General features: G+C 34.5%; 1 protein-coding gene across 3 annotated transcripts in view; it reads left to right on the top strand.

Annotated features, from left to right (window-relative positions):
- LOC114030140 (TOG array regulator of axonemal microtubules protein 1-like) overlaps positions 1-11,426 on the top strand; it is a 96,664-nt gene extending 85,238 nt beyond the window's left edge. For 2 of the 3 annotated variants that reach the window (XM_027844886.1, XM_027844884.1), the window contains 5 exons: positions 354-472; positions 7,725-7,911; positions 9,063-9,282; positions 9,535-9,621; positions 10,250-11,426. In XM_027844886.1, coding sequence (XP_027700687.1) covers positions 354-472; positions 7,725-7,911; positions 9,063-9,282; positions 9,535-9,621; positions 10,250-10,503 — 867 coding nt within the window. In that variant the 3' untranslated portion in view covers positions 10,504-11,426. The remainder of the gene's footprint in view (positions 1-353; positions 473-7,724; positions 7,912-9,062; positions 9,283-9,534; positions 9,622-10,249) is intronic. The other variant, XM_027844885.1, reaches the window with a different exon arrangement.
- Positions 11,427-12,574: the final 1,148 nt, after the last annotated feature.

Below are 12,574 nucleotides of genomic sequence, written 5' to 3'. Positions count from 1 at the left end.
TATATTACATAGATATATTAGCTGCTGTGGCTATAACAGCTGTCAGGGACAAGACATCTCAGAGATCAACTTAGTGATGAACAACTACTGGGTTATTTAGAATCATAAACTGCTTATGTCACAGATGCAGTAGTTTATTTCATATTAGCATACATTATAAAACAGTAATTTGCTGCTTGTAAATCCTGCAAGGATCTCCTCGTAATGATACCTTAAAAAAAATACATAGATTAAAACAGCACTGTAATTGCTGCTATGAAAAATTTGTGTTATCTGTTTTTAATTTATAAATTACTAGTTCTGTGATTTTAATTATATATTGTAATATTTGGCTTTCTTTTTTTCACCTTCAGGGATTAGGAGAGATACCATTAGATACTCCATCAGCCAAAGGAAGGCGTTCTCATGCTGGCAGTATTGGAAGTACAAGGTCATCCTCTGTTTCTAGAGATGTTCTCAATTCAACTGAAAGGCAGGATCATTTGATATATCATATAATTTGATTAATTATTGTGTGGAAATAATTTTTCTAACTTTTTTCTTGAACTGGTTTCCCCCAGGAGGACTGTAAAAATTGAATGGAATGTTAAAAGTTTAAGTACAATACACAAACTGTGAAGTAATAAGGCAGTTGTATATTTACAGCATACTTATTGTCACCAAGCAGTTAAGGCTTGGTTAGGTTTTTAAAACAAATATACTGGCAGAACATTTTGTTGCCCTCTTTTTACATAGCTTGAGGCTTAATATACTAAGTCTAAATTGTACCCCAAGAGTTTTTTTTAACCTTTGAGAAAGTACTGTGTTCTTTTTGATAACTGTAAAATTATATTGTTGAATAATAGTTCCAAGGCAACATGAAAAGGCATGTTTTGTGATGTATTCCATTATTTGTGCTATAGTACTGTTTTTATGGGACCTCTGGAGAAAACATTGTGTTCAAAAAAAATTTTTTTATAATTTATCAAAAAATTAATACTCAAAGATACTGCAGAAAAAAGGAGGATAGTTTTATGAATGTGTCCCTTAAGTTATACAGATGACTTATTTAAGCTTAAATAATATAACACAAAGTCTTACTTCATTGCCCTCTTGTTGGGGGGAGTGGTGACTATGGATTCTTGATGGCCATACCAGCAGAGTACAAGATTAGATAAGTTCATTGTACTGGAAGGGGTTCAGTTGTGTTTTTGGAAACAGGCTAGACCTGATCTCCAAGAACTAGCCTAATTAAACACAGAGAAATCATCAACAGCAGGCTGGCCACTTAGTAAAGAATTCTTTGACCATCACAACCCATGAAACAGATTACTCAGTCTTTCTGCTTCTACAGTGACAGTTGCAGAGTAGCTGAGAATTGCATGGTTTTTAGGTCATGTACAAATATTAATGTAGCTATTAGTACTGTAACATATGCGAGCCTGTCTGGTGACCAACAGAGGATATACAAGATGAACTCAATCTTATCAATCCTGACATTGTTGACATAAGTAAAATCAAAGACAGAAAGCAGTTGCAACCAGTTGAAAAAAATCACTTCTTGGAGAAGGAGTTTGTGGAATTTGTTGACCAGAAGCAACAAGTAACATTTAATGGGACATTTGTTCATCTAGTATTGAAATCCTTGTTACAAGTATTTACAAAAATACCACTGTGAAAGTAATTAAAGCTTCTATACCAATTTCAAAGGAAAAACAGGTAGTAGAGAAATTTGGTGAGGAACTGTTTAAGACCCTCAAGATAATAGTAAACAAATATTTATTAAGTTCCTACTATATGATCAGCACTGTGTTAGGTATTGGAAGAACTTATATTTGATTAGAAACTGTGTGTGTGTGTGTGCGTGTGTACATATATATGTGTGTGTGTATATATGTATATATATATAAATGTAAAATATATACAAAGTTGAAATATGTGTACATATTATATTCCAACTAGAGAAGTGAAGAAGTAGATTACCATACTGGAAGGGTGGGAGGCATTGTGGGTCTACATACCCAGGAAATGGATGTTTCTATTATTAACATCTTCCTTGACAAAAGATACAAAATTAACTCATCATTGATTTCTTTATTGGGCGAATGACCACTGGGTCGCAAGGATCCCTAGTGGTAGGATAGTCAGAATGGCAGCTGAGGAAGTGGTCATATTTGGGCTCGTTCTAATTGCCAAGGATGCCTTTAGCTTTTGGCAAAGTGTTAGGAGAATTTTGGGTAGTGGGTCATATAGGAACCTATGGGAAGAGAAATACAATCTAACAACTCTCAAACTGAACTATCCCTAAATCCTTTCTGAGGAGACTCAGATTAGTCTTCAAGGTAGATACACACACACGAATAAATGTCTAAAATATTCAACAAGGACCAAAATAATTTATCTTAAAAAAGAGACATTTATATTTCATAGTCTTACGATATCTAAGCTGCTCATTTTCCAACTCAGATTGTTTAGCAAAAGAAAATAGTCCTAAGTACACTTCTAGAGAAAGATATTCATTGCCACTAGCTCTTTATAGAGCACAATAGCTTTTAAAAGCTATATATACATTTATATAGGCATACTTCAGTACTTTAAGCACTTGTGATTTCATCAGTGTGGAAGGGCCCTCTACAATTAAATCAACTTAAAATTAAGTCAGCATATACTCTCATACTTGATTACTTCAATGCAAAGGAAGGAATAACAATTTATTTTAAAATATGATTCATGAGTGAGGAGTGAAAGAGACCAAGACTTATAAACATCACAGGAGCCTTACTCATTTAATAATGATAATTTTCTTTGAGGAAAAAATCAGAAGGCACCAGGCATGACAAACACCAAAGAAATTACAAAAAATGAAATTAGTTCTATTTTGACAGGAAATGATTGTATAGTCAAACGACTGACTTGTTAAAATAAAGATTAGAATTAATAAAAAGCTAGCAGCAGGAATAAAAATGAGGGGGGAAAAAGAATATGCATTTAAAACAACTCTAACCTGACCTACTGAAACAAATTATGGATACAAAAAATATTATGGGTAGATGAAAGGGGAATGAAATAAGCATTTATATAGTGCCTACTCCATGTCCAGCACTATGCTAAGTGCTTTACAAATATTACTTATTATCTTAACAACTCACGAGAAAGGTGTTGTTATTCTCATTTTATACCTGAGGAAAGTGAGGCAACAGGTTTCTTTGACTTGCCTAGGGTCACACAGATAGTAAGTATTTGAGGCTGGATTTGAACTCAGGTCTTCCTGGTCTATTCTGATTTTTTTCCTCAAAGAAAATTAGCATTATTAAATGAGTAAGGCTCCTGTGATGTTTATAAGTCTTGGTCTCTCACTCCTCACTCATGAATCATATTTTAAAATAAATTGTTATTCCTTCCTTTGCATTGAAGTAATCAAGTATGAGAGTATATGTTGACTTAATTTTAAGTTGATTTAATTGTAGAGGGCCAATCCACACTGATGAAATCACAAGTGCTAAAGTACTGAAGTATGCCTATATAAACGTATATATAGCTTTTAAAAGCTATTGTGCTCTATAAAGAGCTAGAGCCTATTGCTCTATCTGCTGTGCTACCTAGCTGCCTCTTAATGAAAGGATATCAATAGTGATTATAATTTGAACTAGAAGTTTAACCTATGAAAACTTTGCATAAAGAAGTCTAAAAAATCCCAGAAAATTACCTTAGTAAACACTTCAGTCATTTTTTAAGCAAAGAGATATGGCAGGCAAGGGCAACGGTAATTTAGAGTTGGAAAATCTTACAGGAAAGAATAATGGGGTGAAGGTATAGCTGCTGCAGCCTTGTGGAGTCGGCAGTCTCTGCCTCTCCTCCTCCTGACTCACCGATGTTAGCTCTCACTGAGGAATAAGCCAGTTAGGAAGCTGCTCCACTGCCGTGGCATTCAAAGACACCGGCAAGACCCTCGTGGAGCCCAAAGTGGCCATTCACCGGATCCAGATCACCCTCACCAGCCGCAGTGTGAAATTCTTCAAGAAAGTGTGTGCTGACCTAATTAAAGGAGCCAAAGAAAAGAACCTGAAAGTGAAGGGACTTGTTCAAATGCCCACTAAGACACTTTGAATTCCAACAAGAAAAACTCCTTGCGGTGAAGGTTCAGACTTGGGATCAGTTCCAGATGAGAATCCACCTTATTGATTTGCACAGTCCTTCTGAAATTGTTAAACAGATCACTTCTATCAGCATCGAACCAGGTGTAGAAGTTGAAGTCACCATTGCAGATGCCTAATCAATCATCTCTTTTAATAAATTGATTGCAACTATTAAAAAAAAAAGAATAATGGAAAATTTGAGGAGTATTTCTCAGAAAGAAATAATGCAATGTAAAGAAAGTCTGAAGAAAATTTGGCAAGAAGCCAAACTAAGCAAAGTCATCCTCAGATCATGCAAGAACAGACTAGTTAAAGGACAGCAAACAGGACAAAGTTGGAAAAGATCTTTAAAGGATTTTATACCAAATTCTTTTTATCAAAGACAATAGAACCACTACATCTCTATTCTTTAAACATCACCATACTAGATGAACTTACTGAGGAGGAAAAAGTGACTCCAGAAAGGACAAAAGCCAGCAGCAGGTCTAGACTAGGGTATGTCAAGGAGATACATGAAAGACAGAACGATTGTATGAACATTGAAGATCAATTTAAAAGTTATCTGAAGGAGGGGAGAAGATACCAAAGGCATGGTAAAAATCTGACCTCATCACTACCCAAGAAATGGCAATCCAGAGAATATAGATAACTACTAACCCATCTGCCTTTGTCTAGCTATATAAAAATTTTCCTGAGAATAGTCATTCAGTAAACATTTCTTGTGTGTACCAGGCACTGTGCTAGATAAACACTGGGGATGCAAAGAAGGGCAGAAGACAATCCCTGCCCTCAAGGAGCTCACAATCTGGAGACAGCATGCAAACACAAGCTATATACAGAATAAATTGGAAATAACCAACAGAAGGAAGAAAGTAGAATTAAGAAGGATTAGGAAAAGTTGCTTGTAGGTGGATTGAAGGAAGTCAATAGGTAGAGATGAAGAAGAATAAAATTCCAGGTATGAGAGACAGCCAGTGGAAATTCCAGGAGGTGGGAAATGGAATGTCTTGTTCAAGAAATAGCAGGGAAGCCAGTGTCACTGGGATGAAGAGCACTGGGGGGAGAGAGGGTTAAGAAGACTGGAAATGTAGAGGAGGCCTAAGTTATGAAGGGTTTTGGATGCCAGAGGAGTTTGTATTTGATCTTGGAGGAATAAACCATTGCAGTTTATTAAGGGATGTGGGGGAGCAACATGATAGGACCTGTGCTTTAGAAAAATCACTTTGGTGGTGGAATGGAGTATGGACTAGAATGGGGAGAGCCTTTTGGCAGCAGATCAACCAGCAGGCCATAGTCCAGGAGTGAGGAGATGAGGGCCTGCACCAGGGTGGGGGCAGTACCAGAGGAGAGAAGGGGGTGAATTTGAGAGATGTTGCAGAGGTGAAATTGGCAAGCTTTGGCAACAGATTAGGGGCATGGGGGTGGTAAGAAATACTGAGGAATTGAAGATGACACCTGGTTGTGAGCTTGGGGAAATGGGAGGATGTGGTACCCTTAACAGTAATAAAGAAGTTTGAAACTGGGGAGAATTTGGACAGAAAGATAATGAGTTTTTTGACTTGTTGAGTTTAAGGTGTCTACAAGATATTCTGTTCAAGATGTCCAGTAGGCAGTTGGAGATGTGAGACAAAGTCAGCAGAAAGTTTGGGACCAGATAAACTGATTGGAGAGTCATCAGCATAAAGATGATAATCAAATCCGTGAGAACTGATAAGAACACTAAGTGAATTAGGATTGGGGGGGAGTGTGGGCGGAAGGACCCAGGACAGAGCCCATGGTTAAGTGGAACGACCTAGATTGAGATCCGGGCAGAAGAGGCCCAGGAGTGGTCCGATAGGTTGGAGGAGATCCCGGAAAGAGTAGAGTCTTTCTTCGTATACTTTGTTCTTCCTGAGTGGATAGTTAAGCCAGAGTCATTCAAATGGTTCTGGAGCACATCTAGGAGGCTCTGCAATTTTCTGGGATTTCATACACTTAGCACCCTGTAATCCATAAATAGGAGCATCTGGAGAATTTCACCATGTGCAGCAGGAGTTCTTAATCCTGGGTCCAAGAGGCCCATGGATAGATTTCAAGCAGTCTGTGAAATTGGATGAGAAAAAAAAAATACATCTTTATTTTCACTAACATCTAACTGAAATTTAACATTTCCTTCCATTTTAAACACATTATTCTGCAAAGAGGCCGTAGACTTCACCAAACCACTATCCATCATCCAAAGTTAAGAATCTCTGATCTATGGGGACTCATTTAATCACTTATTTTTGGATTCTACTGCTAGAATTACCCTAAGGAAATCATTGACAAAAAGAAATACCCCCCAAAATTCTTACAGCAGTACTTTTGTGATATCAAAGAACTGGAAACAAAGTAGATGTCCACTGATTTGGAAACAGCTAGATAATATGTGGTACATGAATTCCACAACAATATGTAGAGTGATGTGTAAAGAGAAACAAAAAATATGACGAATACTGAAAATCATGGAAAGAATTATGTGAATTGATCTAAGAAGTAAGCAGAGTCAAGAAAATAATATAAATAATAACTACAACAATATAAATCTAAGAAAAAAAATTACCATAAAGTTATCAAAAATGAATGTTGTAAAATTACAAAAAAGGAGCTTGGCCACGTAGAAGCAATACAGAAAGATACCTCACCCTACTCCTTTGCAAAGGTGGGGAGTGCACAGGTGTGGAACGTTACATTGAATGTCAGATTATTTCAATGTATTGCTTGTTTTAGGTTTTTGGGGGGTTTCGTTTGGTTTTTTGTTTGTTTGTTTTTCAGCCAAAGACAAGGTTTTTTAAAAATCTGCCATATTGGCCAGATTCTTAAGAAATCTAAGCATTTGTATTGCTAATGCAGGCGGGCCCAATTTTAAGAATCTGAGCCCTTGGGTAGAATCTTAAGGAATTTGAGCGTGTTGATTGGTTTTGATGAAATTTTTTTTCTCCTCTTATTTTTACTTTTAAAAAATTCTTTGTTATGATAAATGGCTTTCTAGGTAGGAGGAAGAAGAGGAATACACATTTAGATAATAACAAACCAAATATTCAAAGTCATTTTTTCAAATCACTTCTCTTTGGAAATAGCCATATGTTTAGCTATGCTTCAATAGGTATACTAGAAACTTGCAGGTAACTGCTTTGGCGGCTATGATAATCATTGCCACCAGTACCTCTAGATGAAAAGCAATTTTTGTCAAAGTCATCAGTGCCTGTAGGATCATTTTCAGGATTAGTTATTCCTATTTAGTCACAGTGTAGAAAATAGTATACTGTCAAAAAGCCTTGGCCACAGTAGATTACGCTGTTTTCGAAAAAATTCCTCATTTAATATTTTTCCTGGCCTTTTTGGGAGGAGAGGATTCTTCCTTCCACCATTTAAAAGGATTTATGAGTTCTAATAAACTAAAGAAGCCTCAAAAGAAATTTCTTCCCCAAGACCAGGGGAACAAACCGTAGAGAGTTTTGAGAATCCTGGGAATATAATTGTTTATTATATATATATATATATATATATGTGTGTGTGTGTGTATTACTGTGGTAAGTGACTTTGCAGAAAATTAAGTATGCTAAATATGCTTCTCTTCTTTCCCATTAGGGAGACTATAGACATACGTGAAATAAGAAAAACCATTCCCCGCAATTCTTCAGAAAGTGCTGAATATATTAAAGTTATAACAGGTTTATTGAATGCAAAAGACTTCCGAGATCGAATTAATGGAATCAAGCAACTTTTATCAGACACTGAAAACAATCAGGAACTTGTTGTTGGAAACATTGTAAAGGTAATAGTATGCAAAAAGTATTTGCAGCAGATAAGCCTCACTCCCTCTCTGTGTAGGTGAATAAATAAATTTAAAATATAACTTGATAATTTTATCACATTTAACTTTGTTTTGAGACCATGAAAATTAAAACTAATTGGAAAAATAAGACTTAGAAAGTAAGCCTAATTTAGAAGAGAATAAGACATTAAAATGAATTTAAAATGTCTGTAGTAAAAATAATAATATGTGGAGAGGTCCAGTTTGTTCAGAAAAAGGAAACTCTTTATATGTGGTTTTAAAATTAATTTGTAACTGACCTTACTTCATGTATACTTGAATTTAAAGTATATGGTCATTGTGACATTGTTAGAATATTATGCAAATTACATTTTAGATAAAAATTTGTGACACTAAAATGAAAACATTACTTGTTCTTTCATTTGAAATCAATTTGATTCATCTTATTTTAGATTTAATATAATAAAGTAATTTAATATTTAAGTCAATACATGATCTCATCAGTGTGAGTAGTACTCCCTCCAATAAGGTAGACCTTACCTGCTAAGAATGGGCTTCTTGTTCTGTTTTATGACTAGAATTAAGATTTTAATGGAATTATAATACTGAAATAAAGAATGACTTATAAAGCTTTTTTTCTTTTGCATAAAGGGCTCAAAAAGATAGCTTTTAAATGCAAATTTTTAATATCTATACAGTTGATTAATAGCTTATGACCTAGCTTATTACCATGGGCAGCTAGGTGGCACAGTAGATAGAGAGCCAAGCCTGGAGTCAGGAAGACCGAAGTTCAGATCTGGCCTCAGACACTTACTAGCTATGTGACCCTGGGCAAGTCACTTAGCCCTGTTTGCCCTCAGTTTTCTCATCTGTAAAATGAACTGGAGAAGGAAATGACAAACCATTCCAGTATCTTTGCCAAGAAAACCCCAAACAAGGTCACAAAGGGTCAAACACAACTGAAACAACTCGACAACAAATATAGTACTTGAAGGTCTGCAAAACACTTTACATATATTAACCTTGTGAGAAACTACTGAAATCACTGAACAATAAACCTAGGTCTAATTTACATTTTTTAGAGTTCTAGCATTAGTGATTAAAATTTTTTTTCCCATCTCATTCAGTATCATTAACTCATTTATTTTCAGATCTTTGATGCTTTTAAATCTCGGCTACATGACTCAAATAGTAAAGTAAATCTAATAGCTCTGGAAACAATGCATAAAATGATTCCTTTGCTCAGAGATAACTTATCACCTGTAATCAACATGCTCATTCCTGCAATAGTGGATAACAATCTAAATTCCAAGAATCCAGGAATTTACGCTGCTGCCACAAATGTTATTCATGCTCTGAGTCAGCATATTGGTAAGAAATTTTCATTTTAAAGCTAAAAGAGAGTTTACATTTATACTTGAGAAAATGTTCCTACTCTTTTATTTCTCAATTTCTTTAAGCACATTAACCTAGTAAAGAACTTTAAATTAATTACTTGGTTTTGTCATTGTGTAAACTTTTCAAACATATCTACATTCTAGAAATAAATGTTTTTCTGCCTCTTAATGAAAAATTAATATTCCATAACTATATTCACTTTCTCTTTTATCCACTTTTATTTAGACAATTACCTACTTCTACAAACTTTCTGTACAAAAGCACAGTTTTTAAATGGAAAAGCAAAACAGGATATGACTGAAAAGCTTGCTGGTAAATATGTTGAATTTTCTGATGATATGAATTTTTAGCTGTTTACAATTGGTAACCAGTATTAAGAAACCTACCTGATTCAGTATTATTTTGCCTTAAAGTTGAAGCAAGCCACGCCCCAACAAGACTTTTTAGAATTTTACAAAGCATTTTTTAATGTTTTCTGTCTTCCTAATAAAGCTTTAAAAAAAAAAAAGAGTCCTTAAAAGAAGCCCTTATGAAGCCCTTTGGAAATTACCTGTAAGACAGAGAGTATGCCCTCTCAGTATTTTTACCGTTGTGACCCATGATTTAGAATGTAGCTTTATTTCTTTATAATGGAATACAATTTTCACTTGGAAAGGAGCATCTCAGAGTGAAGTTGGGGTTTGACTCCCTCGTTCCTATTCTTTCTGAAGTAAATTATTGTGCCAAATGTTGTAGTATGTCTTATTCTGTTACAAATTTTAAAGTGGTTTAATTTAAAATGTTGAGATGTTTTATTTTCATTCTTTAGTGAATTTTTATAACACTCTTCTATGCTTGTTTCATATTTCATATTGGAATGTGTTATATTTTAGATGTTTTTAATTAAAATGAACTGAATTACAACAGATATTTACTTATATACCATACGATTGCATTTCAGATCTTGTTATGGATCTCTATCAAAGGAAACCTCACGCAGTAGAACAGAAGGTGGTGGCTGTCCTCTGGCACCTCTTAGGCAACATGACGAACAGTGGCTTCCTACCTGGAGCTGGAGGGAATATCCGAACAGCCACAGCTAAATTATCAAAAGCACTTTTTGCACAAATGGGTCACAGTCTACTAAACCAGGCTGCATCTCAGTCACCACAGATTAAAAAGACTTTAGAAGAATTGCTTGAAATGACAACTTAAAATGAATTATGTATGTTACTCCGTTAATATGTAATGCAATAAGATAGGCTAAAAATACCTGTTTACATGAAGACAGATGGAGCCTTTTTAAAAGTTATATTGTCACAGTACCTACCCTTTTCATTTAGAAACTATCTAGAATGGCAGCTTTTGACAGCTTGCAAAGCACACCTCTGTTTCATACTAGCACTACTACTCATGATCAAACCTCTAACACACATGAAACAGTCAGTATAACACTCACAAATTCTATTTGAGAACACATGGAATGAATCCATCTTTAACATTTATGAGGAAAGTCCTGCTCATTTGCACTCCTCTGTAGAAACTGCAGTATGTTGCCCTATATGTACAATTAGATTTGTAATTAAAAATATACTTTTTATTATGTAATCATGTTCTGATATGTCTTATTACTTAGCCTTATTTTACAAAAGTGGAAAAGAAGTCATTGAAATATATGTACCACAAAGAGGGATTTGTTTGCTACTTGTAAAAAAAAACATGTATTTCTTAAATCAGTCCACCAATATGATTGTGCAGTATTAGCTTGCTATTGCTGATATCTTGATGTAATATATTTGATTAACTATTGGGCATTATCATCTATGTAACTGTAAGATTTAAATAACTTATAATAAAGCATGATGACAAATTTTTAGGAAACAGATTTTCAAATATTTCAAAGTACACGTTTATTTAAGAAAACGTGTTAAATATAACTTCCCTATCTTTGTGTGAAAACACTAAATTTTCTCTCTGCCCAACATTTATAAAGGTATTATATCTCTGCCCAGTTGTATAATCTTCAACAATAGTGCCAGGTATTCTATAGATTTTCTCAAGGTTATCCAGATACAAGTACTGTACTACATTTTAAAAAGGAAAAGGAATGTTATAAAATAAAGGGATTTATTTCTGTAGATGTGTGAGGTGTTGTTTTTCCCAAAAAAAAAAAAATGGAAATATAATCAAATGTTGTCTTGAGATTCATTAATTCTTTTTTTGGTTTCTGATGTTGAAAGTAATGAGCAGACTCACCTTCAAATCCCCAAAACATTCAGGACTGAAAAAGTATATAGATGCACTTGATGTAAAGAAAGTATACTGCCCATGTGGTGGTAGAAAACTATTAATACTATAAGAATAGTATTACAGTAAAAACAAATATACTGCCTATAGAAGAGTGGGTGCTCTGGTATCTAGAATGATGGTCTTTTTCTCAAGAGACAATCCTCCACTAAAGAATTCTTACATAGGTAGCTGTCATGAAGTCCAATTTACTTGTCTCTGGAGACACCACTTTGGATTGGTTGCAGTTCAAGGCTTAGAATCTCGAGCTGAGTCTCTAGTTTTTGTAGTTCTGGAGACCATGGCAACACCTAATTGAACTTTTCTAACAAAGTACTTCATGTATTTGTTTTTGACAGTTCATCCTTTGCTTTATAGCATATCTGTTAAGGCAGTTCTAGCCAGTCAAGTCAGGAGTTGAGGGGAGGAGGGTTCAGTTTTGGCCATTAGACATTTTAACATTAAAAAATAATTCTTAGTTTATTTCTCCTCTAATTTTTTTATATTCCTTTTGTTTATTTTAGGTTTATTTGTTGGCTTTCTATTTTTTAAAATGCATATTCAGTTCATCAGTCATCTCATTTTCTATTTTGTTAAAAATGTATATTTGTAGGAAGAGAATTTTTCCTAGAGGATTGCTTTAGCTGCATCTCAGAATAGATACTCTGGAAACTAAACAAAACTATAGGAATTAGAAATAAAACTAAAAGTTGGTTCTTTGGAAAGACTAGTAAAATTGATAAACCTTTAGCCAGTCTGATTAAAAAGAGGGCAGTAAATCAACAAACCAACAAAATAGCAAACAAACAAAATGAAATTACAACAAAACTGAAAGTTAGAACCTGCTGTGCACAGTTTTATGCTAACAAAACTGACAGCAAAAAAGAAATAGAATGCCTTCAGAAATAATAAACTAAATGAAGACCAATTGGAGGTCTTAAGTAATTCAATCTCAGAATAAGAAATGGAAACTGCTGGGGCAGGTAAGTGACACAGTAGA

This window comes from Vombatus ursinus, unplaced genomic scaffold (assembly GCF_900497805.2).
Source record: "Vombatus ursinus unplaced genomic scaffold, bare-nosed wombat genome assembly UNPS02014945.1, whole genome shotgun sequence".
Classification (NCBI taxonomy): Eukaryota; Metazoa; Chordata; class Mammalia; order Diprotodontia; family Vombatidae; genus Vombatus; species Vombatus ursinus.
Note: the sequence above shows the minus strand (reverse complement) of the source record. Positions and strands in the feature narration are given on the sequence as shown.